Source organism: Sceloporus undulatus, chromosome 5 (genome assembly GCF_019175285.1).
Source record: "Sceloporus undulatus isolate JIND9_A2432 ecotype Alabama chromosome 5, SceUnd_v1.1, whole genome shotgun sequence".
In the NCBI taxonomy this organism is placed as follows: Eukaryota; Metazoa; Chordata; class Lepidosauria; order Squamata; family Phrynosomatidae; genus Sceloporus; species Sceloporus undulatus.
In genome coordinates, this window is record NC_056526.1 from 103,743,277 (window position 1) to 103,770,808 (window position 27,532).

General features: G+C 39.1%; 1 protein-coding gene across 7 annotated transcripts in view; it reads right to left on the reverse strand.

Moving 5' to 3' along the window:
* Positions 1-10,923: 10,923 nt before the first annotated feature.
* The window catches only part of PPARA (peroxisome proliferator activated receptor alpha), a 54,777-nt gene continuing 38,168 nt past the window's right edge, over positions 10,924-27,532 (reverse strand). For all 7 annotated transcript variants that reach the window (XM_042468968.1, XM_042468967.1, XM_042468964.1 and 4 more), the window contains 6 exons: positions 23,772-24,020; positions 19,887-20,047; positions 18,065-18,203; positions 14,689-14,891; positions 12,878-13,325; positions 10,924-11,464 (listed from right to left, as the gene is read on the reverse strand). In XM_042468968.1, coding sequence (XP_042324902.1) covers positions 11,217-11,464; positions 12,878-13,325; positions 14,689-14,891; positions 18,065-18,203; positions 19,887-20,047; positions 23,772-24,009 — 1,437 coding nt within the window. In that variant the 5' untranslated portion in view covers positions 24,010-24,020 and the 3' untranslated portion in view covers positions 10,924-11,216. The remainder of the gene's footprint in view (positions 11,465-12,877; positions 13,326-14,688; positions 14,892-18,064; positions 18,204-19,886; positions 20,048-23,771; positions 24,021-27,532) is intronic.

A 27,532-nucleotide genomic window follows, 5' to 3' on the forward strand; every position in this document is an offset into this window, starting at 1 on the left:
TCCCTTCTATGATCATTTTGGTAAGATTTGCCACTTGGGACATTCAGTTAGGCTGCAATCCTCCATCTGATAGAAATCTCATCTGATCCTAGTACGTCTTGTTTCTGGTCATCAAACCTCCACAGGGCAACAGAAGTTCTGTTGTGCATAAGGAAATGCACCTCAGAGCAAATAAGACAAACCTGTTCTCCCTGTTTAAACTGTCTTGCAGGATAGGATTTTTTTAAAAACTAATTGGCATTTTTATCACAGACCAATATTTACAATGGTTCCATGAGCTCCTGATTTGCTCAAGATGCACCACCCACCTCCAACCACTGAACACCATATCACTATGCAGGCTGGGTCCCTTCTCATATTTTCTGAGGTACTTTGAATACACAAGGAGAGGTCATCCGAACCCCCTTCTGTCAAACAATTGCTTGTGCAGAGATACTGTGAAAATAAAGAACGACCAAGTAAATTGACTTACATACTGGCCTGTGCTCCTTGTCAGAAAGTAACTAAGAACTACTTTTATGGTGATGCATAATTCATTATAGCTCAGGTTGTTTCAAGAAATAGCACTACTGACAGCAACCCCACTCAATGTTGTTCATCTAACTGGCTGCCCTCCCGTATGGCAAAGGACACATGTGGCTTGTTCTTTGTCTTGGCCAAACATTGGGCTGATTTGAAGAACCAAATAATTTTTATCAGCTGATAAATAAGGAAAACCTCAACTGAGAGAAGTGCACTTTCTAAATGCTAATATATTCAAGTCTCTTGGGGATCATTCAGTTCTACAGGTACAACAAAGCACAGAATGTATAAAGGATGCATAATTCAGTTTCTTGTGTGTTAACAAAAAGTCAAAAATGCCTGATTAAAAATATTAGCAATACTGCAAAGTTTTCTATTCACTGAGTACATACTCAATGCCCTGAACATTTCCTTGCTCTTCACCACAACCAGCAAAAGCAGAATGGGAAGTGGGGAAAAATTAAGCAACATGATGCAAGTTGGCTTAATTTATCTCAGCTGTAAAATTCAGCTTGTCTTGGAACAAATATTATTTGCATGGGAAATCTAATCTCATTTAGTTGTATCCGTATCTAAATGTACCAACACACTATAACTTTAATGAACAGGGAGGCACACCTCAAACACTCCTGCAATGTGAAATCTAGGACTTAAAGCAGGGGTGGGAATCATGCAGCCTCCAGGAAATCATTTGCAACTGCCAGTGTTACTCACAGTTGGCAAAGATTCCTGGGAATTGTAGTTCAATAACATCTGAAGGACCCCATTTGGTCAACCTTTAGTTATATGGGGGTTGTAAAGGTGCAAGAAATTTAAGCAAGCTGTTGGGGCAACTTGTGACTAGTACTATAACACAAGGAGTTAACTGCAAACATTTCAGCAGCAAATATTTAAAATAACATGTAGAGGTTATACTACTTATTTAATTAGAATATTTAATATTCTCTTCAGCCAAAAGAAGCTCCCAGAGCAGCTTGGATTTGTTGCATTACATATGGCCACCAGAGTATAGCAAACACAGCATGATCTTTTCCATTTAAATATCTTGCTTAATTATTATGAAATGCAATTTATATCCTCAATTAGTTAGCCATTCCCCCCCCCCCGATGTTTCAGCAAAGTGAAATGTATGGAGGGTAGTTGACTGTGCAAATGTTGACTTTATAGGTTCACCCCAGTCCTTGGGAAAACCCAAAAACATGCTTGGCCTCAAGCAGGTTGTTATAAGACAACAACACTACTACAACTGTTCCACCATCTTTTTGAATTTTGCTTGAATGATGGGAATTAGTTGAACTACATAGGCATCAAACATGACTACTGAAAAAGACACAGATGCCCAGGTCTATCTAATTTATTTCAATGGGAATTGTGTAGCTGATCCTCCAGCTGGGTAGTGATTAGCTAAACACACACACTGAATATTTTCTCACTTGTCTGCTCCCATGTCTTGCCTGTTCTTCCTACCCTCTCCATGGGAGGGCAACTGGAGATTTTATTGGGGATCCTGGAAAACATTCCCCCTCTAGTCTATAATATTCTATCTGGTGGATACATGAAGAGACCATCTGAAGGGTTCACAAAGCATATTCACACAAACATCCCACAATCATATACGACAAGCACTGCCATTTGACACAAACATGCATGATGGAACATCAGTGGAAACCTGAAGGGAATCAACTGGGAACAAAATGCAGTGTTAAGAAGTCCTTGTCACTATTTCATTCAGTTATGCCCTCCTTTTAATTTAACCTTTCATCCGATATTCCTTTCCCCCCCAGCCATCAGCTTTCTGAGGCCTCTTCACATGTTCAGACCTCCAGGGGTTTTTGGGGTGGGGATAGAGGGGAAGGGTTCTCCCCTTTGGGGGTTTTCTCGAAATATGTTTTTTGCACTTTTATAAAGCTCAGGTTTACCCCCAAGCCTGCCATTGTGTGTGGACTCCAAAGAAACAGCACTCGTAACATGTATATTTGAGAAAGGCCTCCTGCAGCAAAAAGGTTGCTGTGGGCCCATACAGACAGGCCAAAATAAAGTTGCTTTGGGCCACTTTGGAAGTGTGCTGCTTAAATGATGCATGCATCCTAAAAGACCAGAAGCCGCACCAAAGCCACACTCCAGTCCTGTGTTACCTTACCTTGTGGTTGAGACAGAGATGAAAAAACAACTGTAAATATACCTTGGGTCTATCTGTGCCAAGATCCCCCATTTAAAAATCCAGAAACTACAACTATTTTATATGTATCCAAGCTCAGAATGTGCCCTTGGATGTAGCTTGAGGAAGCAATTAAAGCAGATTGCTGCAATCTGAAAGTATGATCTGACCATCTGTTTGGTATGATCTGCATTGCACCATAACCCATTGCAACTTGAAATATCTTTGTTGACTATGTTTTAGAGTTGTTCAAAAATGCATGTAATGATTAGCCGTACTTCCACCCACCTCTCTGGATTCACCTTATGCTGTTTTATTAAGCTAAAGTGTGAAATGACAGACTAGCAAATGATTAAAACAAAAACACCATTACACACCACCATATAATTTTCTCTTGTTACAAGAGAGACACCACTTATACTCATTAAATCTCAATTTTTTAGAAATAGTTTATTTTAATCTATTAAGGCAAAACTCACACTGTGAAATTACCCTCTTTACATACAATCATCAGTCTTACAAAAAAAAAGTTTAAAGCACACACAGGTTGTGACAAGATCCCAGCAGATTCATTCAATACATTTATAGTGTTCATTCCTTTATTCTCTGTACAGAAAAAAAAGTCAAACTAACAGTTAGAAAAATACAGTCAGTTAATTGGCATTTGTATTCCAACAGGGACAGAGCAGATTTCGTTACTATTCTCACATTTTCTTTGCAAACAACACGGAGGAAAGATAAGTGGTTAGCCTTTCTTATCAACGTCAACCTTGATTCAAGCAATTTAACTCTTGACAGCTTAATATTAACCACACATGGCTACTACACTACTGTGTTTAACCTGAGTTAGTGTTTCCATACAGAAAACAAAAAATTGCTCCTGTGTACAAGGAAGCTACACACTAGAACACTGAATCTTCCTTCGCCACCATCCCCAAACCGGAAGCCCTATTCATTCTAAATACAGGGAATGTGCAAATTCTTCATACCGTATAAAAAGATCTGGCTTTCATTTTTATTCCCCTGACGTCTAAATGCAGAGCATGACTTAAACTGATTTTATAAGCCTGTTCAACTGCCTTTGCTAACACCGAGGCAGATTCTCCACTAGTGATCATGTTCATAGAACACCAGAACGTATTCCAAAATCAACTTTAAGCAGGACAACTAAAATGTACATGAAATGTGTGTGTGTGTGTGTATATATATATATATATATATATATATATGAGAACACCTCTTAATTATGATTATAATCTAATGGCAGCATTTATCAGTGTGCTTGTTTTTCTTTTTTAGTAGTCTCTGAACCTGCAGATCACTCCCAAAGGCACATGGCAAGATAAAAGAATTAAGGAAAACTTTAAAAAACCCACCAAGTTGTTCTTTTGTGCCCCCCCCCCCAGCTTTACCCTTATAACTGATCACTCCACTGAGCAATGAAAATAGTTATTTTGCTATGGTGATGTTAAAGAGCCCACTTATTGTTTCTAATTTCTTAAATTTGGCATCTTTTTGAAGCTTACTGTTAGATTTATGTGATGAAACCAGACCAGATTTCTTTAGGATTAAAATGGATCTTGTTACCAACCAGGGAACTAAAAGACTTGAATGGCCCAAGATCAGGATTTCAGTTCAGACTCTAAACTTAAAATCCCAGAGTATTATGTGTTAGATCACAAGCGTGATCTAAACCAGAATACGTTTTCCACTGATATGATATGAAGTGTATGCATTAAACATTCTGTGGAGGCAGACAGAATGTGCATTCCCCTTTCTTTTAAAGCCGTTTTGCATGCATTTATATTAGCTGCAAAATTTCTACAGAAATATTAGCAAGTAGAAGTCCTCCTTGTGGTACTAAGAGGTGTGGGTATGATGACCACATACAAAAAGTGTTAATACTTCCCCCTTGTACTACTTTGCTGTGAACAATCGCTTCAAGAGAGACATAACTAATACAGCCTTACTGTACATCCCTGCCTGAAGCCTCTAGAGCTCTATCCACAGTGCAGAAATAATTCAACTTTAAACTTTATACTGCCATAAATTAAAATTTAACTGCCATGGCTCAAGGCTATGGAATTCTGGGAATTGTTGTTTTGTGAGGCATTCAGCCTTCAGCAGAGAAGTCTGCAAATGACAATTCCCAGAAATCCATCACTCTGAGCCACACAAGACAGTTTAAGTGACATGAAACTGGATTATTTTTGTAGTGCAGATGCTGCCTCAGCTAACTCTTGTGATGTTTGAAACAAAACTATACCCATTCTCATATTCTTTATGATTCTGCATCTCAAAATGAGTCATTTATCAACAGTTTCCTCTAAAAGTGCTACCGTCATCAAGGAAACTGAAACAAAGTCATACTGCAACCTGGAATCCAGCTGAATCTGCTTAGGCCATAAAATTAGCAACATGTTCCACAACAATCCTAAGGGATGTCACTGCTTTTATGACCCTGCTCTCTGAAGCATGCGCATGAGTTTTTCCTCTTCCTCCAATACTGAGGAGTAGGACTGGGGAAATACATAGTAAAAGGGGCCCTGACACAAGGTTACTGAAGTGCAAACCAGCTTATGCCCTTTCTTAAGGATTCATGGCAACTTTGCAAGAGGTAACAATGGAACACGCACACACACACAAACACCCTTTGTATTTCACTAGACAACTAGCTACAGATGTTGAACATATGCTAAGTGATTTATGGATACTGCTCAATACACATCCATGCAGAATGTATGCCAGAACATTTCAAGTTTTTTTTTTAAAGTCTTGAGATTTAACATGTTGATAGCACTCACAATGACTACACAATATTTTGCAGCCATTAGCCAGCAACAGTTTCCAGCTAATGTTACATAACTGAACAAGAAAGGGCTCTTGTGGATTACTAAGTTCGCCCTGACTGCACTGAGTCTCTGCCTTGGCATTTTAACAATCACTGTTAAGTATACATGGCCTGAAAATGTCAATTAAATCCTATTGACATAAGTCATATTATGCAGACTGTTGGAACTACAGTTACAAAAAACAGTCACTGGTGAAAACTGTTCTAAATGTATATGTATCTTTTTTCTTTTAGTCTAATGTTCTGCTGGCTCCAATTTTGATTCAGCACATATTTAAGAACTGCAAGATGACCTGCAATAGACTGAAACACAAAGCATTAGAAAGCAAACCTAATAATACAACTGACAGTTCAGAGCAATATATCTGACAGAGTTTTTGACAGATTTAGCTTTATTGCTGCCTTAGACCAGGGGAAAAACTATACAGGAAAATAAAGTTATAGACCATATTGTCTGGTACCCTTGTTCAAATCATCAATTTTAACACTGCTGTAATGATAAATATGAGGCACAATTTATGTCTTGCAAACATCCATCAATAAAGATAGTTGTAATTAGAATGGATGTTGACCAAATCACCACATTAGAATGCTTGCATTCCGGACGCCCCTAACCCTATTATGTGCTCGTGCATACAAAATGGCAGCCCCTGTTCTACATGGCCGCTGCCATCTTGACGTAGCGGACGCTTAGCGTCCACACATCGTGTGGCGCTAATGATGTTGTGAGTGCGTCATTGGCGCCTTGTGACGTCATTAGCATGCCGCAAGAAGAAGCACCATTTTGGGGCTTCTTTTTTGCAGCACCGAGGAGCCTCGCAGTTTGGCCACTGGGGCTCCTTGCCGCCACAAATGACGGCGCCGGCAGACCGCCGTTTTCAGGCAGTCTGTAAGGCACTGCCCTTCCCCAAATAAGAATTGTGCTCCTATCCTTGAAATGTTCCTTCCATCCTCAAATATCTAACATTGCAGTAATTTAAAACTTTAGTTGATTATTTAAAAAGAGAGTGTTCCTTCATATCGTCCTTGACTTGCAGTGACCATATGAATGAGACATCTATAAGAAACTTTATCCTTGATAACCCTGTTCAGTTCTTGTAAACTCAGGGCCATGGCTTCCTTGAATGATTTTTCAGTTGTAATGTGCTCTTCCTCTCTGCTGCTACCTTCTACCTTACCTAGCATTAATGTCTTTTCTAATGAGTCATGCCTTCTCATGATATGACTCAAGTACAACAGCCTCCATTTGGTCATTTTGGCTTCTAGGGAGAGTTCAGGTTTGATTTGCTCTAGAATCCATTCATTTGTCTTTTTAGCAGTTGACAGTATCCATAGAACTCTACTCCAGCACATCTCAAATGAATTGATTTTCCTCCTATCACTTTCAAAAAGGTGTCGACAAAGTTACCAAGTGAATGCAAACACAGTGAATGTAAGAGTTCTAGGAGCAAGTGGTTTTTAACGTCTCATTCTCTACAATATTATAAATTTGAGACTGAAGGAAAACTTAATGGTGGGTAGGATTCTTATGTGGGAGGAATGCTTTTATTTTGCTCCCTCCCCATAGCTACACGCTTGACAATACTGCATCTTAAAAGCAGACTTCACCTTAGCATAATACCAATGATTCCCTGGCTACTGGAGTTACCATATCATCCATTTCATAATATGGTGAAAAGTCAACTCTTAAATATTGTTCTGTGAACCACTATCAATATGTGTACATTTACCTAACTCAGTAGGTTTACCTTACTGAGGGCAGGAAGTTGAGTACAGACCTCCACCAAAGATACCACCTCACCTCTGTGGAATCTCCTATGGCTTAAGACATTTGTGAGAACAGAAGCAAAAAATTACTATATTGCCAGCTAAAAGGCATATTTGTAGGATGCAGAAGTAAATTTCAATAAACCAGCAAAATAAATCTGTGCTCTCGTGTAAAAACCAAAAAAAACTTTAAGCTGTCATGGGGATAAAAATAGCCTTTAAGGAACAGATAAGGAATGTTCTTTTCTTCCAGATGTCCTAATGTTTATGAATAGGCAAAATGTTTGAGAGAGGAGCCGTCCTTGTCTTACAGGGTACAGAGGCATGCACTTCACTTAAAAGTATCCTAGAAATTCAGGAGATTCCTCCCTCTTTGCACTCCTTACATTATACAACAATAATGATTAGCCATAAGGTAATGTGATACAGAGAATCATAGGTTAAATAGGCAGTAACAAAGCAACATGGATGAAAAGATGCAAAAAAAAAAAAAAAGGATGCTTTTAAAGCTACTCAGTAAATAATTTATTTTTACTTGCATAAGAAAAGCAGTGTGATAGCTATTTTAGGTTTAACTGGATTTGCCATCCCAAGCCTTTTAACAGATAAATTATCAATTTTGTGAGCAACTTAATTTGCAGTTTGATTTTTTATATAATTTGTTGAGGTAGATGATTTCATTTTTAGGAAACAAAGTTTTCCCCCAACTTACTGAATCATTACCCCAGTCCTGAGTATTCTGATTAACAGTGCAAGTATATTTTAGACAGTGCTTCTATTGATATGCACTAGCGTACATTATACCTGAAGTTTCTGAAAGCTCTCCCAAGATCTTTTTGCACTTGTTAGTCTTACTTGCAGCCTGTGAAATCGTGGAGAGCTTCACTAGGCTGAAACGAAAAACAAAATGCCTGGACACCCTCCAACATGTAATCCATATTATTTTAGATTACTCTGGGTTATAAACAAGGCCACTACAGGTAAGGGCACACAGTGAAAGGGAAGTACTATTAAAACCAGTGATCAAGTAAAAACAGTATTAATATATCAGTCTTTAAAGGCAATGTAGTACAATATATATGAATGACAACCTCTCATCTCCAGCTGGAAATCTAAATATTTTTCCTGCAGGAAAGTGATCTTTCAAGCATCTTGAGTCAACAGTTTTCACAGTGAACGTTCATGCAGTTTACAACAATCACATTAAGTTGATAAAATTGATGTAGCAGATACTGTCTGGAGCACTATAGAAACTAAGTGTACTTTTGAGAGTATGGGTTATCCTTACATAAACATACAAACCAGTCACTTCTCTTTAAAAATTGCCAACAATTCTTTGAAAATCCCATGTGTGTATTTTATTGAAATACTGTATACTGCAAGATGAAGCGTCTATGCAAATTGTTACTTGGGATTTTCTGAGAATTGCATGCGTGAAATCAAAATTACCTTAATAGATAGAAAGCTAGGTCAAAACTAACAAAATGCAATTCAACAGGGAGAAATGTAAGGTACTGCATTTAGGTAGAAAAAATGAAATGCACAAGTATAGGATGGTGGGACACCTGTCTTGACAAAAGTACACGTGAAAGGGATCTAGGAGTCCTAGTACACCACAAGTTAAACATGAGTCAACACTGATGCTGCAGCTAAAAAAAGCCAATGCGATTCTAGGCTGCATCAACAGAGGTTTAGTGTCTAGATCGAGGGGAGTAATAGTGCCACTCTATTCTGCTTTGGACAGGCCTCGACTCGAATACTGTGTCCAGTTCTGGGCACCACAATTCAAAAAGGATGTTGACAAGCTGGAGCGTGTCCAGAGAAGTGCAATTAAAATGCTGAAAGCTCTGGAAACCATGCCCTATGAGGAGAGACTTAGAGAGCTGGGTATGTTTAGCCTGGAGAAGAAAGGGTTAAGAGGTGATAAGACAGCCCTGTTTAAATAGTTGAAGGGGTGTCATACTGAGGATGGAGAAAGCTTGTTTTCTGCTACTCCCGAGAACAGGACATGGAACAATGGATGCAAGCTACAGGAAAAGAAATTCTACCTAAACATTAGGAGGAACATCTTGACAGTAAGAGCTTTTATACAGTGGAACATGCTTCCTCGGAGAGTGGTGGATTCTCCTTCTTTGGAAGTTTGTAAACAGAGGCTGGAAGGCCATCTGTCAGAGGTGCTTTCATTGTGTACAGTATTCCTCTATGGCAGGAGGTTGGACTTGGTGGCCCTTGAGGTCTCTTCCAACTCTATGGTTCTATGATATTATGAGATCTATCTGGGCATATCTTTATGAAAAGCATCAGGGCAACTAGCTTAGTGCTGAAGATTCTTTTCTACTTTGCAGTATAGAAATGCCTCATTTGATAACCTGCTGGTTCAATTTGCTAATTAATGATTACAGAAATAATAGACTGATGCTAAGTTTTTACGAAGATGAAAATTCTAAACCTTCCTGCTGCAACCAAGCAGAATTTACTGTGCTGGAAAGATGTCTACTATTCCATCTTCTGTTTCTCATCTCAGTGCAAACCTTTTTCTCAGCTGGTTTGATAAAACATTGTCGCCAGCTCTGGTTTCATATATCACAAAATAATTGATTGAAATCAAATTTTCATACAGCCAAAACTATTTTAGGAATGCAGGATACAACAAATTGTAGAAATCCTGCACGACCTCTATCTTGTAAGTTATACTAATTTTTCACTTTTTTTTAAAAAAAAATAATCAATTTTTACTGGTCAACCAATGCTAATCTTATTATACAAGAACCTTGTTTTCTGTTAACCTCTTTCCAAGTACTGTAATCACTTAGGATTTTACCATCATCAAAAAGATAACTTTTAAAAAAACCCTCTTTTGTGAACACCAATCTAACACCAAATGCTCACGTTTCTAAGAAAGATAGTAATGTTGGTGTTGCTGCTGCTGCTGCTGTTGTGTGCCTTCAAACTGCCAACTCCTTATCATAGGTTTTTCTCGGCTTGATTTATTCTGAAGGTGTTTGCCAATGCTTTCCATTTAGATTAAGAGAGTGTAATTTGTCCAGATTTGCCTAGTGGGTTTCCATGACTGTGCAGGGATTCAAGCCCTGGTGTCCTGGAGTGGTAGTCCAACACTCAAATCACTACACCAAACTGGTATGAAAGACAGAATTTAAACAAATAATTTAGATGCATACAATCTTTAGATATGAAAAGTCTGGGTATAACCAGTGGCAAACCCTTTTCTCTAGTTTTCAGCAGCAGACCTTTCTATTCCCATCATTTCATACCTCAAACTGCTTCTGAAACTCCCATGTGGCCCAAGGACAATGCAGCTTAGAGAAACTAGAAGAAAGGCCTTGCAGCCATCCTAAGAAGTTCTGTATCCTGGTCCACACTGCTAGTTTTCTTGCAGTAGTAGAACCAAGGGATGAGAAGCCATAATTTTAGAAAATTCACACGTGGCATGATTAAATTTCTACTGCTGCCCTAACTTTGTGTAAATCACAGCTTACTGCCATATTTATACAGTCGGCCCTCTGTATCCATGGATTCAACCATTCATTGCTTGAAAATATTTTTTAAAAACAGATACCAAAAAGCAAACCTTGATTTTGCCATTTTATATACGGAATGCCAATATACTACACCATTTTATATAATGGGACTTGAGCATCCACAGATTTTGATATCCATTTGGGGGATGGGGGGGTGGAAACCAAACCCCAGCAGACACCAAGGGCCCACTGTATGTACTTTTAAAAAGTACTTAAAAACAATCCCCGGCAAAAGAAATGTGATATTCCAGTTACCTACATTTTAGGTTCACTAGTGATTTGAGATTAAAGCATAGCAGAAAACAATTGTGCAAAGTTATTTGCTCCCATCTATTAGTATTGCTATTTTCTTTACATATCATACAAATCGAGAACAACTTTAATACATATCTTTATAAATTTCCTGTAACAAAGGATGTAAGTGTGCATCAGATTCAGTCTTTTTGATTATCTGAACAAGATGAGCATGCTCTGTGACAAGCTGTCGGAGGTCTGCCATTTTCTGTAGGAGTTTTGGAAAGAGGAAGATGTCATCAGGATGGTTGCTTTGTAAATGAAGTTTTAGTACATGAACAATGCTCTCCTGCATCTTTTCAATGTGTCCAATGTTTACAAGGCCTGGGCGATCTGTTCTCAAAAATAAAAATGTTATTGATAACTGTTATATGTGACAAGAATTTATCTGCACTTAAGAACTTAATGAAAGGCCTTATTTTTAACTACTTATTTTGTTGGTGATTATGGGCATGAGCCAGCCAATGTTTGCCTCTTTTTTTGAACCCCTTTTAACTATCTCATTGTGAAAAGAAATGCATTTGTCTTAAACAACCGCAGTAACCTGTGCTGATCCCACAATTATACAAGGGGCTCTGTCTCTGTTAAAGGGCACTGACGTCTCATTGAAGAGAGATGCGAGTCCTTTCTTAAAGCTCCAAATGAAATAAATAAATAATCTGTTCTTGTAATTAGTATGAAGCAAAGAAAGGTTTGTTCTGGTATCAAGTTATCCTGAGAATTGTAAGAGAATAACTTGGGTTATGCATTCCTCCCACTTTAAATTCTATTTTTAGGTAACATTTTAACTCAGGTGTGAAGAATCTGTAGATTCCTCCAAACGTTGTTGGGCCACAGCTCCCATCATTCCTGCTCAGCAACCACTTCAATGAGAACTGACCACAGGCTCTCCAGAACAGTTAGCATGTATTTAACTCTGTAAAATAAATTTTGAACCTCTTTTTGTACTTGTCATTGCTGATTAAATAGTCATTACCTGATGGCACTATAATAAGGTGGTGGTATTCAGTCAAATTGTGAAAATAATTTTAATTATACCCAACTTCTCAACCGCAAGACTACTTCAAATCAGGCCACTATACAAGCATACTCAATCTAGTGAAAAATTTGACAAGAAAATGTTGGCTCATGTTCCAAAATTTACTTTCACAGAGATACTTATTCTCCCAGATTGTAGTTGTGAGAGCCAGTATGGTTTTAACAAATCAAAACTCAGAAACAACCTGAGATCAGTATAAACATACTTCAGCTTTTATCCAAAATATATTATTTTCAACCTGTTAACTGCTTCCCTTATTGTTACTTACTGTTATTCTTTTGTGTGTTTTTTAAACCCTGAAATAACTCCAAAAGAAAGCAGGGGAGATTATTACAAAGCAGAAAGAGAGAGAAAAGCAAAGTCCATACTATGACCATGAAAGATAAAAACAAAATTATCAGAAAATTATTAGAAATTTATTTATTTATTTCTTGCTAAAATTATTAGCAATATTCTGGGTTTTTTTTCTTTTTCTTTTGTTCCACATTTCTCTAAATTTCCTATTTGTTGCCAATTCTTGAATTTATTCATGTATCATTTTTCATTGAACTTAACTTATTTTTTTGGTTACAATTAGGTAATTGGAGTCCTACTGAAGAACAGTGGGAGACAAGCTGAAGTAAATAATCAAAACTCTTATCGGAAAAAATGTAGGACATAAAAGAGATTGCAGCTTAGACAGTAAATAATAGTAGCTTAAGTCTTACCTCCACAACAAATTATAGCAGCCACAAAAAGAGATATGTCACTATCATCTAGCTCCAGCGCATTGAATTTCATTGCAAAATCAAACTTCGGCTCCATAATATCACAAAATGGCTTCCTTAAACTTTTGAGGAATTCTCGAGTTATAAAACCATTTCCATAGGCTACTAACATCCCATCTTTGTTCATCACAGAGGCCAGCATGGCAAAAATTGCTTCATAAACCCCATATTTTAGTAGAGTCACCTGGTCATTTAGGTCTAGGTTTGAGAAGCCAGGGATAGATTTGGCAAATTCTGTAAGTTCTGTTACAGCCTCGACTGAGGTACACTGGCAGCAGTGGAAGATTCGAACTTCTGCTTCCTTGTTCTGTATGCCATTGGCTACCAGTTTTGCCACCAGTGTCTTCTCTGCCATACACAACGTGTCCATATCATGTATAACAAATGGCTACAAAAAGACAGTAATAGTAAGTAAATACCGTAACAGCAACAATGTAATATATCAAACCGTTTCTTAAAACTTCTCTTTCAATTCAAGTTCATTACACTATTTGATAAGATGGGGATTTATCATACAATAATTTCAAAAACATTAAGCATTTTGATAGTCATACAGGTAGACTTCAGGTAACAAAGCAGATGTGTTACTACTTTGTGCGTTACTTCTTTAACATTAAATTTGGTACCAGAGGCTGATCTAACGTGGAAAGAATAGGGATAAGTTCCTACCACACACACACAAAAGAGCAATTTAATATGTTTCAGCAAACATTTGAATGATAACCCACACCATGCCCAAAACCTATAGCAGATTTTCAAGAGTTGGGAACTGCAGAGGAAGTCACTGGCTTAAGCATGTGAGCTATATACTAATTTTAGAAAGAAAGTCAGGTTCCATATTATCCATATTAAGGAACTTAACCTGTCTGTAATGATGTCAAACCATTAAATTTTCAGAGCTTTTATATCAATCTTTCCACTTTTCTTTTTATATAACACCAGCCCATACCATCTAGTTCGTATGGCCATCACATATAATTTGAGAATAAACCACTAATAGAAAGTTTTACTAGGGTTATTACAGTCCATGGCCCTTACATTGCCTGTCTACCTGTGACCCAAATAACACAAAGCCTGGGAGATCCACAAAATGAATGTCTCACAACTTTTAAAAACTTAAAAGCAGCAGCTTACCCCATGTAAATACAGGTAACTAGTACAAGAGAGTCCGGTAACTAAAATGCCAAGAATGATCAAGTTTCAATCCCTGGGAAAGCTTTTTCATCATATGATCACAGCTTTTTTCCCCTCTGTTTTTAGTTACCAATTTCCAAATTATCCAACCATGCTGCTTTTAAATACAGTTTTATACTACTTTATATTGTGATTTTTTAATGTATTTATCAATGTTCTGTTTTTCTTTTAAATGTTGCAAGCTACCATGGGAAATGACTGAAGCGTACAAGATAAATCCCCAAAAATCATTAAGGAAAAAATAAGCATGGTTGTCTTGTGATTAAATTTACTTTGATTGTGTGGGTTTAATAGATTAAGCAGTTACTCAAATCAGCTATACATACATGTATGCATAAATTGGCACTTTTGAATAAAACCCCAAACTCCCTTTTTAAAAAAGTTTGTAATAATGCATGCGTTTATCACAAAAGAAGTGTTTCCTCTTGACAGAGGAGGAGGAAAATGTCTTTTTCAAAAAAGGTCAGGTTGATTTAAACTGAACCTTTGATTTTATCTTTCATGTGTATGTATGTTTAGCTCACTTTTTTAAATATACTCTGGTAGTAAATACTTACTGGATTGTTATTGGTTTTTCCTGCAAGGATGATTCTGGCTTTGACTTTGTTCATATTAAAGTTTTTCAAATATGCTTCATAAATTCTCTTGGCAAGCGATTTAAGATCTGCGATTTCAGAATTTTCTATACAGTGTTCACCTGTTAGAACTTCAGCCTTCAACTTTGCCTTCTCTGATCTTGGCATCCGACCAAATCGAATTGCTGAGGGAAAAACATGCATTTAAAGTAGAACAATGTACATACTTGTTCTTCAGTTCTGGACCTAATCCTACAAGTCACTGTATCAGATCCTAGCACCAACAGCATCAGGATTAGATCAACCCATCGAATTAGATCATGTTCCAAAGGTGATATCTCCCTTTTCACTCTGTATGTTGACCCCCGTACTCACTGGGAAATTAAAAAAGCTCAGTTTATTGTTCTTTCTCCATTGGGTGTGTGTGTGTGTGTGTGTGTGTGTGTGTGTGTGTGTGTAATCCTTTAAGATCTGTTTGAGTTCTTCAGAATGCCTCTACCATCTGCACTAGTCATTCTCTTCCCAGATTAAAAGCAGGGGTGGTCAAAGTGAAGCCCTGGAGCCATATGTAGTTAGAGTAGTCATATAATAATAAAATTTATTTTAAAGCACCTCTCTGCACCACGCAACATTAAAATATACAACATTACAACATTAAAATATACATTACATATTCCCAATACCTCCCCCTCCTTGAAATGCAATTAAACAATTTACAGTATAAAACTGTACGAACAGTATGAACCAGCATGTTATGTTGCATGTAAAATATTTCACAATGTAGCCAGAAACTGAACTCCCAAAATCTGAATTTATAATTTCATTTTATTTTAAATTTCTTGTCCTTATGCCTTTTAGAGAACTTGAAAGGTGTTTTGACTGTATTTATTAGAGCAGTGAGGGGAAATGTGTGGCCCTCCAGATGATGCTGGGCTCCAACTTCTATCATCCCTGTCCACTAGCTATGCTGTCTAGAGCTGATGGGAACAGCAGCCCAACAGACATATGGAAGGCCATCAAGTTATCAACTGGATATCTAGGATTTATCTGGATTCTAGGCATGCTACCCACTGCTTGCTTGAACTGGATTCCAAACCCTCTCTATCCCTTGAAGCCAAGATATAGGGCTAAATGGAGACATTCTTCTGTCAAAATTATTCTGCAAGAAACCAGAAATTTCAGGAGCGAGAGCACCTGAGTGCAAGAAGGACGGGACAATCACATAGCAAGGGTGTGAGGCAAGGGAAAGAAACTGGTGTGAGTGGCAGTGTACCAAAAGCAAGAGAATGGTGCACAGCAATGATGTGAAGTGAGACATGGGAGGCAGTAGGAGAGACAGGAAAGCAAGCAGTGCCTCAAAAGCAAACAAAAACCAAAAGCTCATTGTGAGGGTGCGAGGTGAGGAAGGGAATAGGGGGAATAGGAGAGCAAGCTGTGTGAGCAGCAGTGGACAAGAAGCAAGAGAGTGGCACATTGCAATGGTAAGAGGTAAGGTGAAGGAGGGAATAGGAGAGGGGTGAACTCTGACAGCTGAGTTGAGGCCCCAAAAAATAGGAGCGAAAGGAGAAAAAGCACTAATGTGCAAAAACAAGGGAGGAGTACACCACAAAGGGTCAAGGTGAAGGAGAGAGTAAGAGAGATGGGAGACTGACTGGCCATGTGGAAGAGGAAAAAGAGGGACAGACAGTGAAGATTCAAGGTGAGATGATGATGATGATGATGATGATGATGATGATGATGATGATGATGTTTCCCCCCTCACTTCAAGGTGGGGTACAACATGTTAAAAAACAAAGCACAATTGAAGAAGAAAATACTTAAATCCAACAAAATATAATACTATAAATCTATTCAAATACACTCATATAATACATGAGAGAGAGGGAGTAAGAGAAACAGAAGTGTGAGCAGTTGTGTGCAAAAAGCAAGCAAAGAAGCAATCTTTAAGATTCCAATGAAACTGGAGCTTTAGAGTGTATCTGTACTGCAGAGATATACCAGTTTAATACCAACATTACTGCCATGATTCCGTCCTACACTACCTTGGGATTTGTCATTTGGTGAGGTACTTGGAATTCTCTGCTGGGGTGTTCCAATACATGTCCCTGAGTGCTCCAATACACTACTATACTGGAGCTGTCTATAAATACATTCTAAATATTCACCAATCAACAAGATTCTGTCAGATATATATTAGTACTGTATTTCTGTAACTCTGTAATAGAGATACACTCTGAGAATTTTGCAGAAGTGTTGAAAGACTCACATTTAGAAGTAGTCAATAATGAAGAAAAAGAAAGGAGGCTCCTTTTCAGTTAATTTAACAGAAGACTATAAAAATACAAAGTCTAATATTCTTAGACTTTTTAGAGACTTTAAGCTCACATGATATATCCAAATGAACAAATAAAATACATGTAACTTGATAAAGGGTAGCCGCAAAACTGATACTCTAATGTTGTATACAAATTTGATGATGAATCCGTTATGATATTGCTTCTTGTTGTTGTTGTGTGCCTTTAAGTCATTTCTGACTTATGGTGACCTCACGACGAACCTCTCACGGGGTTTTCTTGGCAAGACTTGTGCAGAGGAGTTTTGCCATTGCCATCCTCTGAGGTTCAGTGCATATGCCTTGCTCAAGGTCACCCGACAGGTTTCATGGCCCAGCTGGAAACCAAACCCTGGTCACCAGAGTAATAGTCCAATACACAAACCAATATACCTTGTTGACTCTTTATGATACTGCAGAAGTTGCTTGTGTCTCAATACACACAAATAAATCCAGTGGCAAAATACTACATTGCAATGGGTTTAGGATTAATACACTCCAAAAAAAAAAAAAAAAAAGGCATAAAAGCAATGCTACTGCTATCCTAAGCTTCATTCTGGGTTCAAATATGAAAGAAAAATCAAACCACTCTCCTGTGCTCCTTTACCAAAGTCTGGAATTGCTCAGTAAACAAAAACAAACACAATTTGCCTTTCTAACATTTTAATATCCTCATATTAAGAGACCTGAAGAACAGTGCACAAAAGAAAAATAGCACTGAAAAGTATTTGTGCAAATGTTCAGTGCAGTGTTTTGTTACGCAAGTTTTAAAACAGTTTTTATGCTTAAATAAGTCATTCTGCAAGCAGATGACTACCCTTGGATTTAGTTTCAGCTTTAGCAGAAAGTGTAAAACAATCCTTGTGTGAATAGAATATGCACACTATATATGGATCAACCCCATTTTGCTTTGAATCACATTTGAGTAGGTTTTCATTCCAAGAGTCAAAGAATGCTCTGTGATGATCTATTCTCAATCTGGATCACAGCGGAGATAAAATAATAATTATGGTTACTCTTACCTACCGTTATGAGACATCCCTACTGAAAGGCACTTTTGAAAACGACAGTATTGGCACTTGTTACGATTTTTTTTCTGAATTTTGCAATTGCGATCACATCTATCATAGCTAAGTTTTAGTCTGATTGTCCGCCTAAAAAAGCCCTGTGAAAATTTTGGAGAAAGAACAGATTAGACACACTGCAGCTTCTTAAAATTAAATTTCACATTTAAGGCCACAATCCTAAAAAATCTTATTAGGGTGTATGCCCCAGTAAGAGAGTTTACTTCAAACAAACATGCTTGGCATTGTGTCAAACTTTCCCTCCTTTTATTTTCTGTATAGCCATCTGTAGGAGTAACAGTAGGCAAACATTATGTAAAAGTTAGACATAAAATGCATTGTGAAAGACCTTTTTGCTCTGATAAGTACAACTCTCTATGTTTGGTACATAATTCAATGAACACATTGGTCTTACTTCTGATTTCACACTGTGTCTCCCTGAAAGAGAACAACAATCCCCTCCTTAACTCTAAATTAGGAGTTGGAAACAAGAGCTGGTACAGACCTTTCTGTCTGAACTAAGCACCAGGACGTGGAAGCCCAGAATAAATAATAATAATAATAATAATAATAATAATAATAATAATAATAATAATAATAATAATAGCTTTATTTTTACCCCACCTCTCTGTCAGAAGGCAATCGAGACGGCTTACAATTAAAAGAAAGCATACAATCCCCAATATCCCAGTTATTCTCTCCCTCTGTAAAACATCAATTAAACACATTAACCATTAAAACAATACATTAAAATAATCAGAGACGGGCAAATGGGGCTACAGAGTACTTAGTGAGATGATGGATTGAATTAGTGGCCTGTTTGCTATTCAGGAAAGGCCTGCCAGAAGAGATCCTTCTTGACAGCCTTTTTAAAGCTGTCCAAGCTGGTAATATGACAGATCTCCTCTGGCAGGCCATTCCATAATCTGGGAATGGTTGAAGAAAAGGTCCTCTGGGCAGTTGCAGTCAACCTGGCCTTTATGGGTTGCAATAGATTCTTCCCAGAGGACCTGAGTGCATGGGGTGGATCATACGGAAGGAGGCGAAAGTTGGACCCAGGCCATGTAGGGCTTTAAAGGTCATTACCAACACCTTGTCCTGCGTCTGGAAACTAATAGGCAGCCAATGGAACAATTTTAAGATAGGTGTTATGTGGTCACTTCTGGTTTTTCCAGTGACCAACCTGGCTGCCATATTTTGAACTAACTGAAGTTTCTGGACTAGACACAAGGAAAGCCCCATATAGAGTGCATTGCAGAAATCAAGTTGTGAAGTTACCAACGCATGTACCACAGTTTCCAGGTCCCCCGATTCCAGGGAAGGATGCAGCTGGCGTATCAGCCAAAGTATCAGAACTACTGTCAGGTCTATTTCTACCTTCCCCCATAAGCTCCAAACAAGGAATTGTGAAAGGAGAGGAAAGGCTTGTAGTCACCCAATAACTATGTTCACCGGCACTTTGGTGATGAACAGCAGAAACATTAGGCATACCACTGCTGCTCATAACCTCCATGACAATTGGCTGATTTGGACCATGTCTCCTGTAAGATTGTTGGGTTGAAGGTTTATGGCAGGGATAGGAAATGCGTACCCCCCCAAAGCCATTTTGAACTTGCAAAGCCCTCCAGTACACACACACCCATTAATACATTTCTGATTGAAATGCTTACTTTTAGTTATTTTTGTAATTTTCTTCTACTATTGCTTTTATTCAGTAATTCTCTACAAAGCAATGAATAGCCATTCTGTATTACAGTTTAAACACTAGATATTGTGGACAGTACCTTACAACCTTCACATGCATGAACTCCATAATGGTAGCCTGAAGCTTTATCGCCACATATTCTACATTCAATATTTAATGCTGTACTGGGTGTTTCATCTTTGCCGCTTGGGACTGTGTTAAGATTCACTGATGAAGGACTTGATGCTGGTGAAAGGGAGTCTGAAAGTAAAAAAAGAAAATAAATTAAAGGGGGAATATTAACAAAATACTACCTTCATCATCATCGTATACAAACAGTAAGCTGAATTCTCTGATTATCAGCCCGAGGAAGGCTCAGTGTATTCAGCTGCCATGAAATGTTGACTGACTTCTGGGATGAAGGCTAGAAGGTAAACTAGGTAGATGATAGAAGAGAAAGGTGTATGCTGAACATGAGAATACCATAATTCTTTCCTCTAGCCAACAACTCAGTTGACTTGAAGGCTTACCAAGGAAAAATGGAGTCACCCAAAATAAGTTAATTACTTCCACATACAGTAGAGTCTTGATTATCCGACATAAACAGGGCTGACTGATAGTCGGATACCTGAAAATGTTGGATAATCCAGAGGGTCATTTTGTCCCCAATGACGGTGCGCATGCATCCGTGCCGCCACTGGGGACAAATATCCCTCCCCTCCTCCCTCCCTCCTTCTTCCCTCCTTCCCTCCTGCTTCCTCTGCGGCAGCTTCTGCGGGGGGCAGATCTTCCCTTTCCCCTAAAGGGCTCTTTGGAGCCCTTTGAGGGAAAGGGAAGGGGAGAAGGGAAAGCAAAGCCTGGCACGGAGGAGGAGGAGGAGAAGGACGCCTCAGGACCAGCAAAGCTCCCCAGAGAGGAGGAGTCCACCCGCCCTCTTCTTCCTGGGCCTTTCTTCACCCCAAAAGGACTCTCAGGAGTCCTTTCGGGGTGAAGAAAGGCAGGCTGGGAGTTAGAGGCCTTGGCATGGGCCCTGTCCTCTTTGTCCCAGACTCTTCCTCTCCCTTAAGGGGCTCCCTTTGGGGGAGAGGAAAAGGAGGCAGGGATGAAGAGGCCAGAGCACGCGCCTGGTCCTCCTCTTCCCGGACCTCCCCTTTCCCCCAAAGGGCTCATTTTCCTGAGGCTTCGTTTTCCTGAGTCTGCGGCCTCCTTTCGGCCTGAGGAAAACAAAGCTGCCAAGGAGAGGCCTGGCCCAAGCAGGGAAGGTAAGCAGGGAACAAGGGAGGGAAGGGAAGAAGGAAGGAAGAAGGATGGAGGGAGGGAGGAGGGGAGGGACTGTTGTCCCCAATCCGACATCCCATGTTTCTTCGTGAGCGTGCCACCCATGAGGCGCGCTCACAAAGAAGCATGGGACATTGGATAATCCAGAATGTCGGATAATGGAAGGTCGGTTAACCGAGACTCTACTGTACTTGGGAAGCCTATATATGCAGAAAACAAACTTGTGAATCAATGTAAATTACACTGCCACTCCCCAAACTGCCAGACAGAAATCTGTGAACTTTCAGATTGTTAGCAAGGAATTTACCTTGTCATGTCTCTTACACCTAGTATCTTGAAGGGGGAGGAATATAGGGTTGAAGGGACACTTTCCCCACCTCTGCTAGACCTGTATGCTCTATTCCCATCCTATAGTGACAAATACTCAAGTTTGCAGCTGGCAGCTTTCTGGAACAATATAGTACAAAGACCATGGTATGAAAACTGGGAAGGGTATTTATCCCTTCCCCACTTGTAAAACTCCCCTCTTCCTCAGTAACATAAACAAGTTTTTTGAATAGCCCGAGGGCCGTTTCAAAATATTCAAAACATAGTAATACAACAATGCTACACACACATATATAAAATGTTATTATAGTGCACTAAGTGCAATAAACCACAATACAATATAGATACGTATGAATAGCCTGAACATGCACAGCTTATATACAGACTATACAAAGCTAAAAATATACAGTATGTACTAAAAGATATACAAATAAACAGGTAAGAATAAAATGTTTACACAATCAAACAGTAATGTGTAAGATAGTTACCATGGGAAGTAAAATAGTACATAACTCCTGTCTTCTCTGGAGTTATATGCAGAAACATTTTTTGGGATGTATGTCTCTCACAGATTTGGAAAGGATCTCAAAGGTCCAAGGTTTAAGAAACTTTGGTGAGATACAGACCGTCCCTTTGGGGCAACCTGCACCTGTCCCTTTCCCCGACGGATCAGGGCCTGAGCTCCCACAGCGGCAGCCCTGGAGGCCCCGATCTGCCGCTTTTCCTAGCCTCGGGGAAGCGGCAAAACGCTGCTTTCCCGTGGCCTGGAAAGGTGTGTCCTTGCGGCTTCATGCCCCAAGGACATCCCGATAGCGGCAGGGAGAGATAGAGAGAAAGGGGCCGCTCAGCCCCTTTCTCTTTAGTATCGTTGGCGTGGCAATGTAAAGGCCGCGCCAGCAATATGCGGCGTGAAACGAGCTCTGTTTTAGAGCTCCTTTGGGCGTTGCTGAAAGGGCGCCACAAGCGCCATTCAGTGGCGCCAAGAGGTAACGGCCACGCCGCGCCATTTGGACATGACACGGCTGTTACGTCAAAACAGCAGCACCCATGTAGACAGGGCGCCACCATTTTGACATACTCAGTACCTACTAGGGTTAGGGAGCGTCTAAAAAGGACGCTCCCGGGCAACCTTAGCACGTACTGAGTTCGTGCTTAATGGCCCATGTAAACAGGGCCTTTGATTCTATATTCTGCATATAAGATAGAAATAAAATCACAAACTGAAGTTCCTTGACAATGCAGAAAATTTCCAGCCGTGACATCCTTGATAAGTGTCACACAACCACAGTTTAAAAACATGTCATGAAGAAGTCTACTACCTTCCAAGGCAATTTGTTCCACTATCAAAGACCTTGTACACCAGAGATTTTTCTATAATGTTTAATATTTTTGAACCCATTAATTCAGGTCCAGTTATCTGGAGCAACTGCAATGAAATTTATTCCATCCTATGTGCGTCAGGCTCCACTTTTACCAATAGCCCAACAGCATTTATTCCAAAGGTCATCAATACACACTAAAAGAAAATGCCATGTGTAGGCTGTAAATAAACCATCTAATTTCATTCTGGAAAATAAGGGGGTTTAAAGACATGAGAATTTAAATTAGTAATCTTCAATGTTTTGATTCTGTAGAAACCACTATATTTTTTTAAAAAAAACATGGAAGCCTATTTTATTTTAAACTGTATATGTCCTATTTTCTTCTCTTCAAACTGACCAGATGTACTGGATACAGGACTTTTATATCTAGTTAACTGTGCATAAGAGGAAATGTATACAGATACAGCTTCTCGTGCAAGAGAGTAAGAGTGTGTTGGTTATGAAAATATCTTGTCTGCATTTATTTATTTATTTATTTATTTATTTATTTGGATTTACATCCTGCCTCTCTCCTGGGATGGGATCCTGTGTATTAGCATAAAGGACTTCTACCCTTTGTGCACCTGATCATCTTTTTCAAGCACTCACCACCTTTCCTTATTTCTCTCTCCCCAAAAAGAATAAAATAAAATGAATGAGAAAATGTGATAGCATTACCATTAATGTAATGTGACCTACTAGTAGAGAGCGGGGAAACCACCTCTAGGTTTTACTGGTGCTATAAATTTCTAATACCAATTAGTATTGTGATAATGAGTCCAATATACAGTATTTCCTATCATTATAATTTAGAATTGCAGCCAATGACAAGTGATACATATTCAAAAGAAACACATAATTTACCAAAATCTGTAGAGCCGTTTTGAATTAAGAATACATGCACTTATTTCCAAATGATTAATTTTCATGTGAACAGTATAGAAATTGAAACATTTAAACTTGCTTCATCCATAAGATGCATAGTTCTTTACATCCATTCCATGTGACATACTTCTTACCTGTAATGATTGATCCATCAGACCCAGGTCCATTTCCCAATGATGGGAAGTCTGTTACACTTAATGCTCCTGAGCTGTCCCCACTTATAGACCGTGAGAGCTCTTTTATACTCTCCATGTCTTGCAAAAAATCTTCTGACAACGGACTGCCAAGATCCTCCTCCTTTAGGGGAATAAGGGGACAAAGCTGGCTTTCTGTGTCTACCATTTTGGTGAGCGAAGTTATGTCAGTTAGCATTTATTAGATGTCTGAAAGTAAAAACAAAATAGTATGTAAGAAAAATACATATGTGTCTATTTGTTTATTTACTGAATCCTCACAAGATTGCACACAAGATAAAAAGAAAAAATATTAACAACTATAAGAGAATACAACAGAAACAATTATGATACAGATAAAATTAGGAGCCCTAAAATTAAAAAAAAGGTCGGTAAAACCAGTTTGGTCTTTCCTGAAGAAGTACAAAGAAATGGTCTAATGATATCTTCCATCTCATGGAAAGTGACTGCAGGGGTTCAGCGTCAGCACTATAAAGGACACAGAATATATGAAAGAACAACACAGGAAGCAGTTTCATGGGTGTGACCTGGAAGTTCAAAAGATGACCACCACAATCCTGACCAAGCATGGTCTGTGTGAAAGAACTGTTTGTATAAATTAGAAATCAGGCATGAATGGTGTATTTGTAAACCAACATGGAAGTATAGATCTATATGGAGAAAAGACAATTCCTGTAGTGGCTTGAAAAAAGTACACTTAACACGAAAGAAATGGCACAGCCAAAATTTGGCATACAATTCCCAATGTAAATGAGCACCTCCATTTAAATTACATGCATATAACATGAGTTGTGATTATTTAGATGAAGTGTAGGCAAGTCCCAGGGACATTTTCGTCTGCCTGGACCTTTGTGTATCAGACCAGAACTTCCTATCAGTGGGGAATAAATCTGAGCCAGACTAAATATGTCAAACTGTAACATGCAACTGGATGGCAGCATCAGTAGTGGTTGACACTGAAGGAGGATTTTTCAGAGACAATGGCAGTGGAATATTAGCTAAAGTACTATGCAACCCCCCCAAACAACAACAACAACAACCCAGAAAAACCACTCCTGGATAACTCTCACCTTGAAAACCCTACAATAAGACAATCCAAAATAAAACAAGATACAGTGCTGAAATATGAGTCTCTCAGGCCAGAAGACACCCAATGAACTGCTGGGGAAGAGTAGAGGACAACTACAAGTTCTGTTTCTAAATGGACTCAAGCTGAAAGGACATTTAATTGCAGCAATGCTCACAGGAGAAGGAAAAGTCTCAAGCTGAACAATGTATATAATAGGAACGCGAAATGTGAGAAGAGTGAACCATGGAAAGCAAGAAAGCAAGAAATTGTAAAACAAGAATGGAATGCATAGCCATAGCTGTACTTGGTGTGAAGAAGCTAAAGAGGACAGGGATGGCACATTTTCAGAAAGATAATTACACTGGGGTTTACTCTGGAAATGACAATCAAAGAAGAAACGGGGTGGCATTAATGAGGCAAGGTGTAGCAAAAAAAATCAGGATACAACACAATGTCTGACTAAATAATATCAATAAGACTTCCATAAAAATTGTTAATACAATCATAATACAAGTTTACACTCTTATAACAGTGGCAAGCAAGGAAGAGTATCTAGATAATCCATTTCATCCAGGAATCTCTGGATCTGGGAGGCTACCACACACTCTAGAAAAGGAGATATTGGAAACTGGCCTATCATTCTTTAGAATGGTGGGGTTCAAGGTGGATTTCTCCCCCAGTAATGGCCTCACCATAGCCTCTATTATGCAGGATGGAAAGCTGTTTTGCTGCAACCACTGTCATCTAGTACCAAACTAAACAGAAAGACCAGAACAACAACAACAACAACAACAACAAAAATGAAGACAAGAAAGCACTAATACCAGGAATCCACACCTATCTCCCCACAGGTACAAGACTGACAGAAACTGCTCTGTCCCCACAAAACTGGGTCGGAATGACAGAAACAAGGACTCTGGTTTCCTATGCTTCAATGTTTTGCCTAGGTAGAAATACAACATCCAGCACAGATCAAGTATGTGCTAGCCCCTTTCTTGACATGATTTGCCTAGGGCAGGAGGGACATTTTCTGTGAATTAAGGAGTTTGTTTAGGCATAAGGCCAGAGTCTGACTGGAGGACCATCTTATCAGTAAAGAAAAAGCATAACTTGGCACCTGAAAAATGAGCCACCAATTCAACACTATGCAGACAGTCACAATAATAACTTACAGAAACAGATTTTTAAGAGGTTTTAAGGAGCACATAAGAACCTAATTTAGATGTCACATGGGAAAATAGTGAGATAACTGAGGAAACCCACTCCTTTGAAAAACTGATGGGGCAAGATCTAAGATTTTATCATTTATCCCTGCACATTAAAGACTGCAGTTTGTCTCTTTAATGTGTAATTACTAAAGTCCCCCAACTAGGCCAGCCTCAAGGAAATATAAAATTGTCCTCATGGCATTCACTGAAAACAGTGATTGATTAGTGTTACCCAATCCAAAAAGATTTTTCTGGTAGTGCTTCACAACTTGCTAGTGGACTTCCTTCAGGAAGATAAAAGGGATACTTAGGAGAATCTTGGACTCATATGCTATTGTTAGTAACCAGTATCTTTTCACCTTTAAGTTGTTAATCAAAAGAGGTCAGGATGCAGGTGAAGAAGTGAGACCTGGGTAGAAAGCTCCCACCTGCTTCAGTATTCTTGGAATGCCAGGTTGATCAACTTTGGGAACCAAGGCTGGATGGATTCTGGAAACAAAGTCAGGCAAGTCCAAGTGACTATGCTCATGAAAGATCTGAGCTGGGAAGAGGAAACTGGACAAGGCCAAATCCAAAAGCAAAGTCAAAAGGCAGTACAGGTGTCAAGTGAACAGAGTCCTAGCAGGTAACAGGTAAAGCTAGCAAAGGTGATTTGGAGCCAGCAATCAATGTTTCAGACCAGTAAATTCCACTTAGAAATCCAGCCAGTTGGGTAAAGGCAGCTCAGCAGTAAACACTTTTAGTTAAGGTACCAAGGAGATCAGTCAAAGCAAAAGGCAAAGCATCTAGGAACAACTGACAAGTACTGAATGTGATACAAACGTTGTCTCCAACAGCTCCTCCAGCCTAGGACAGAGGCTTTTATACTTGGGCTGCTGGAGCACCACCTGAGACCCAGCTGGAGGGACTTCAGCAAAAGATGCTAGGCTGCATCAATAAAAATGTAGTGTTTAGATCAAGGTAAGAAATAGTACCACTGTATTCTACTTTAGTCAGGCCCCATCTGGAATACTGTGTCCAGTTCTGGGCACCACAATTCAAAAAGGATGTTGAGAAACTGGAGTGTGTCCAAAGGAGGGCGACTAAAATGGTGAAGGGTCTAAAAACCATGCCTTATGAGGAGAGATTTAGGAGGCTGGGGATGTTAAGCCTGGAGAAGAGAAGGTTAAGAGGTGATACGAAAGCCCTGTTTAAATATTTGAAGGGATGCCATACTGAGGAGGGAGCAAGCTTGTTTTCTGCTGCTCCAGAGAATAGGACCCAGAACAATGGGTGCAAGCTACAGCAAAAGACCTCAACATTCGACAGTGGAACATATTAGCTCAGAGTTTGGTGGAGTCTCCTTTCTTGAAGATTTTTAAACAGAGTCTGGATGAGTATGCTTTGATTGAGAGTTCCTGCATGGCAGGGGGTTGGACTGGATG